Here is a 6,527-nt window from a genome sequence, read left to right on the forward strand (position 1 = left end):
TGAACAGTGTGAGGAATTCATTGTTCCTGACCAAACTGAAAGTAGGAGGCATTGCAATACCCCTCCAAGATTGCCATAATTTAGTTGAGGCGTCTTTGAGGTGTTGACATTTATTTTCTCAGTGATGTGCTCAGCACCAGTCTTAGGGCATCAGGGTCAACAGCTCTGACTGTACTCAGAGGATAGCTGAAATACACATGGGTGAACATTCACACTGTGTCACTAACTCAGTTAGCTCACTTGGAAGAATGCAAACGGTTTAAACTTGAAGAACACGATGATGTTTAAAATTTGTCGGTTCAATCCCTGCTCCAAATGTCAATTTCCATTGAAAAAAAGTCTGTGTGAGCCTTTTCCCTGATTTTCTGGGACTCCTGTGTTTGTCTTATGAGTTGTCTTATGAGCCTTATATAGTATATATTTTAAAGCGCTTTGTGACCCTGGTCGGGAAAGGCGCTTAACAAATAACCATTACTTACTTACTTACTGTGGCTTATGCAGTACACTGTATGGTGATCCGTGAAGGTTCTCATTCATCCATGTCATGGTTATCCAAGTGGTTCAAAAGTGAGTCAACTGGACTGTTTGGAGTTCTAGAAAGACGTTTCGCTCCTCATCTGAGAAGTCTCTTCTGTTCCAAATAAGCTGGGGGTTAGGAGCCGGTATATATCCTGCTATTGCTTACTTACTATGGTTATCTGCTCCTCCCCCTAGCAGGAAATATACTGGTCCTTGAACCTCTTGGATACTCTGTATGTTGCTGACGCAACCCCACATTTTTAAGCTTTATTCTACATAAATTGCAAAAGGTTTTATTTAAATGTTCTTTTTATTCTTTTGTGCTGATGTCACTATTTTTACTTCCCTTCTCTGTCAATTATTCAAAAGAGGCACACATGGATTCACGGCACATACTTTATTTATATACACAGAGTAAGGCTTATTTTATCTCTACTACTGATGAAAAATAAATAGGTTATCAGAGAATTCAGAATTAGAACTTGGTCAAACTCTCACTATGAATACTAATTATCAATCTACATAGCCATCTACAGATAAATGTACTCTACCTCTTTGTTTCTAGTAGCTGGTTAGGAAATAACATGCAGAGGAAAGAAAAAAAACAGTTTGAATCGTTGAAGAATGCAAATAAGCCACTGTCAATATGTTGGTGAATATCTTAAGGAAGCAGGTCATCCAAAATAATTAAAAAAAAATGTCATATTTCTTTCACAAATTTGTGTAAATTGATTATTGTTGGAAAATGGTCTAATCTTAACCGTGAATTGTTTTTGACGAGAAGAAAATATTGCTTGTATTTTATTTAGGGCAGAGAGACAAGACTTGGATTACCTTTCATGATCTCTGAGAATTTAAATATATTTTAATTGACTGGGTTGAAACAGCATCTCCTGCCCCTTAAATCTGCAGTCAACCTATGGCAGGGGTCACCAGCCTTTTTGCAACTGCTAGTTACTCTAAGAGCACTGGTTGATTATCATCAACTGTTTGGTACACACTTCTGACATAAATGGATGATAATGATATTCCTTGAATAAACTAAACACATTATTTATTCTTCGAAAATTACAATGGGGCAACAGGAAAGGAAACAAAAAATCAAATATAATAGGATGGTTATTGTGTGAAAAAAAAAAGTTAATGCTCATCGGGTTAATCCTTTATTGTCTGTGGGCTACAATGTTGGTCACCCCTGACCTAAGGAATGCATGGAAGGCAATCACGGGGAAAGAGAAAGTTAGACATTTTTGGGAGCCCTGAAACCACACAACAGCCACGGACCACACACAAGTTCCTTGTATCAGCAGCCAAAGACCATTTATCAGTCATGGCATGATAATATTCGACACTCTCATTGTATGATTGCTCGGAAAGGCCACCTACAATATAAAGGTAGTCTTCAACAACTGCAATGCCAAAGTTTCGACGAGGCGAAAGCATTGAAGTCACCTCCTGCCAAGTGTTGTTTAAGGGGTTGTAAGCCTCAACACTGCACAGGACACGGAAGCCATCACTGCCACCAACCTGAAAGGTAAACAATGGTACTATTTTCACCTTAATCACCTTAAATTAAAAGTATTTTTTGAAGTAGGGATTAGCTGCAGTTTAAGAACTTTTAACTCACAGCGTAAACCTGTTCCACATATGCAATAACTCCAAGTCCACTTCGACGATGCTCCATTGGTCTTATCAAGGTCCACTGGTTGTTGCCAGGATGATAACACTCCGCAGATCTGAGGGAATCTGTTCCATTAAATCCCCCACAAATATAAACCTGGAGACAAGAAACTATTATTGGGGAAAAATGTCATGTTGTTAGGATCAGGGATTAGATATTCATCATAAGACATAACTGTTAATTTAAATAAGGAAAGATTCTGCCAAAATACCCTCACAAGGTAATTTGTGAGTAACCAGTAGGAACTCAAGAATCAAGCAACCGTTAGGGCAGGGCTAGTCAATAAAATGTAACAAAAATGTCCAGTATGCGGGCAAGTCAACCCAATGTTATAAATCATTTAGCACATATGTATTAAAGTAGCAAAAATAAAGCGAATTGTCTCCTCACAATATACTTTTTGTTGAAGGCCTAAACATAGGTGACACAAATATTGATATTTGGTTAATGTAGATATTGCTCTCTCCATTTGTAGTTAATCTTCTTTTTCCTATTTCACATAGATCCGAGCAGGCCATGTGGCATTATGCCTTAGCCTAAATGCAACCTTAAATTGAATAGGCCTGATTTTGTGCTTCCCACTTTTCCTACCTTGTTTTGAAACAAAGTGCAGCCAGGTTCACTCCTGCGCTCACTCATTGGAGCAATCAAGCTCCATTGGTTTTCTTTGGCTATGAAGCATTCCGCACTGTTAAGATGATGTCTTCCGTCATAGCCTCCTATAGCATAGATACGGTCATTAACCGCAGTGATTCCCGCATTAAGGCGAACGTCATTCATGGGTGCCAGATAGTGCCAGGTCTGTGTGCTCAGGTTAAATCTTTGCACTTTGATTAGTTTTGAATATCTGATAATACCTCCAACACAATAAAGGTTTCCCCCTAAGAAGACAATACAATAGTAGTTATGGTGATGGGGTAGAGTACAGGTAACGGTCACCCAGCGATTTACACGGATATCGTAAGCCACTATGGTATTGACTCTGGACCAGTTTGTTAAGCCCCCAATGGCCAACAAAGAAACCTTTGGAAGTCGAGGACGTGCAACAAGGTTGCTGAATCCAGTAGCATCTTGTCTTACTAATCTAATGGCATTCATAATACGAGTTGCATCTTCCACCAGGATGAGGGCATTTGTGTCATTAACTACAAGCTCATTTGTTATGACTTTGTTAATGAAGTAGTCTACAGGCAAGAGGGCAAGGCGTACCTACACAAAAGACAATAAGTTAGCAGTTGTGGAAAATATTTAAAAGGCAGAAGGTAGAATTATACTTGCTTTTGACAGTAGCTTGGTCATGTGTCCTTTTCGGCCATTTGCATCATGTTTGATCCACTCAAAAACTGTCTCAAACACGGTTTCCTCCTTTTTAACATTGAGTTCATCTAAATCAATCAGACTGCAGAGCTCTTGGACAGTGAAGTGTATGAACTTTTTAGTCGGAAAAAGTTCCTCAAAGTGATTGATGATGTGCGAAAAAGCCTTTCGGTGGAAGGCTGGAAAAGGGTGAAACGTGTTGGCAAATTTCCATATATCAGTGCAGTTTTCCACACTAATGTGCTCCTCCATAAAGGTGCAACAGGTTCCCTTCATGTTATTAATGTTGAAGTACTCAGCAGCTTGTAGCAGGTCTTTCACATTTTGTTCTGTGACTACTACAGAGCCTGTATAAACAAACTCAATGATGATCCCCATGATGTCAGGGGAAACTCCAGAGATGGGAAACTCCTTTTGTTCTGGGATTGACCAGCGGCGAAATAGGACCCTAAAAAAGAAATGTCTTGTTATTATAAGTGACTTCTTTGTTGGTCACAATGTAATCTTAGTGAAACCATGTGTAAAGCTGTCCACAAAAAACAGTAACTTAGAAGCAAGCAGCTTTATGATACAGAAAGTGTTTAGCCATGGCACATTGTAATTCAGTTTAATGTACAAGTCACAGTAGAGACTGGATTCCAGTCTCTACTGTGACATATACATTATATCAGGTCAATCTTGAAAAAATAAAGCATCACCACTCACATAAAGATTTTGAAAAAGTTCAAATTCACAGTTAAAATGTATTGATCATTCGACAACTGGCTTTACAGTGCCAAATCATTACACAGATAATTGACAGTTTAAATATAACATTTATACAGATTAAAGTGCAATATCAGATTACTTTTTGATTTAAGGATCTTTTGTGTAAAAAAAGAGTGCAGTTTTCTATTAGAAGAAAATAATATTTTCTATATTTCATAAATTCCTTTCCATCTGCATAAAATATATTTATATATTTTAAACCCTATTCAAAAGCCTTAGCATGACCGTTGTTACCATAGGTAATACTTTTAACATACCACTATCAAACATGTTATTTAATTTTATTTTAGGCTATTTGCACTTCAAGGGAATTCGTTGAACTGACTGGTGAAGAGAGTCCTGCATTTTACTGTATTGTATTTCTTATCTAATGTGTGACACTTTTTGCCGGGACAAGTTTAATTTCCTCACTGTGGGAAGACTAAATAAGCTTGAAGATTGAAATTAAGCGTTAGGATACATGGAGAAGATAGATATAGGAAGCTTAATTACATGGTGACCAACAGTACAGCCCATACTTTTGTGATATGAAACTGTTTTTATTGTGGGAGGCTAATACAAGCAGAATTATCTTAACCTTGACCTAACGCTTGATCAAAAACTTTAAAAATACACATGCTCGCCATCAAAATTTTCCACTGTTCAAATTATGTCCAGTTTTAATATTCTACTTCATATTCACATGTATCATATATTCGGTTTCTTTAAATAGAACCTATATCATTCACAACTTACCGAAAATAGCTGCTGCAGTTACAAAGAAGGACCTTGTGAACAGGGAATTCAACATCTTCTACTTTAATAACTGCATCACAAAAGTCCCCAGCAAGACGCAAATTATTTGCAAAGCTCACTGAATTCAATTCATCCTGGTCACTCATCTTTATTCTTCAGAACAAGATCCCATTCCTCTCTGGCATGAATCTGTGTGGTGTATGGATGTATCTCTACAGATGTTTGAGATTACCTCACAATTTCTTCTCTCTTTGTGGCACATAAATATATACCCACAATAAGTCATTTATTCCCTTTGTTCTAGCATCGAATAAGTGCTTTGATCACAAGTGCCACTGCTTTATGATGAAGAAAAGTCAAAAACAAGTCTGGGTATAATGCGTATAATAACGTTTTATGAATAACTTCATAGGCTCATAGTAATGTTTTGACGCTATAAAGAAGCTGCAACATTTGACAAAAAAATTGAAACATTGAAAAACAGCTTGATAATGGCTTCCTTGGTGCTTGCCTTAATTTTCTTATTTCATGCTTTTATTCTGTACTGCCAATATGAGGTACGGAAGCTAATCTAAAAGGCGTTCAAGTTTGTGTAATTACTTATTTATATTATGGTATTTTTTAGATTCTTAAAACATCTGAAAAAAATACTAGTAAATAAAAGTATTTTTTTTTATTTTTTTTTACAATTTTTTCAAAATTACGTGTACGAATCAAAATATTACGCATTAGTATCAAAGTTAAAAACCCAAAATCACTTAACTGTCAAATATGATGTCACGGGGTCATTCAACAGACACAGGTATTACATACAACCAAACAGCGCATGCGCATGGTGAGAGATGTTGGAAGAGCAGAAGAACAAACGCAGGTAAATAAAGTGCACATATATCCCCCTGAGTGCAGCCGGCTTCCTAAAAGAGGTAGGGAATACCTACCGTACTTCCTCCAACTGAAAACTCAGCTGAGAAAAGTTGGTAGAAGGTCGACGAGGTTAGAGGGCTTCTCACCAAGCGTAGAACCTGAGATTATGAAACATATAACTCAGGGGTTCTACTTCTTGCTGCTACACCCTCTAACTGACGGGATCAATGTACCCCTAGCTGGAGGCCGCTCCTGACAGCAGCAATTGGTCCTTTGGTCACGCTGGCCCAGGATGCCTGACACAGGGCAGCGGGTGCCCAACGCCACCACTATTAACCTCAGACGCTCCTGCTTCGCCCTCCGAACCAAGTGGAGGAGGAGTCGTAGAGGAGTAAAGGTGAACAATAGCCTTGCAGGGGGGGGGGGGGTGGAGCTCGACCCCCATGCTGTTCACTGCAGCTGTGAAGAGGCGCGGGAGAATGTCAAGCGGATAGCGAGGAACCGGCCCAGTTTTCCTTTCCCTCCAAACTGACTGCGCTCCCAGGTATGCTTTCAACCACATCATGAAGTTCGAGATGATACAACAGCAGTGGGTCTCATCAGGGATGATAACGACCAAGACTACAGAGAGGAAGTGAAGCAG

General features: G+C 38.6%; 1 protein-coding gene across 1 annotated transcript; it reads right to left on the reverse strand.

The window, feature by feature from the left end:
• Nucleotides 1-1,669: 1,669 nt before the first annotated feature.
• On the reverse strand, nt 1,670-5,468 carry LOC148085004 (kelch-like protein 10). The gene is made up of 5 exons (XM_087786037.1): nt 5,021-5,468; nt 3,479-3,965; nt 2,792-3,409; nt 2,147-2,296; nt 1,670-2,046 (listed from the first exon to the last, which is right to left on the reverse strand). Exons 1-5 carry the CDS (start codon nt 5,164-5,166, stop codon nt 1,720-1,722), a joined length of 1,728 nt encoding a protein of 575 aa, XP_087642163.1. The 5' UTR covers nt 5,167-5,468; the 3' UTR covers nt 1,670-1,719.
• Nucleotides 5,469-6,527: the final 1,059 nt, after the last annotated feature.

The sequence above is a fragment of the Callionymus lyra genome, chromosome 3 (assembly GCF_982586985.1).
Source record: "Callionymus lyra chromosome 3, fCalLyr1.hap1.1, whole genome shotgun sequence".
Classification (NCBI taxonomy): Eukaryota; Metazoa; Chordata; class Actinopteri; order Syngnathiformes; family Callionymidae; genus Callionymus; species Callionymus lyra.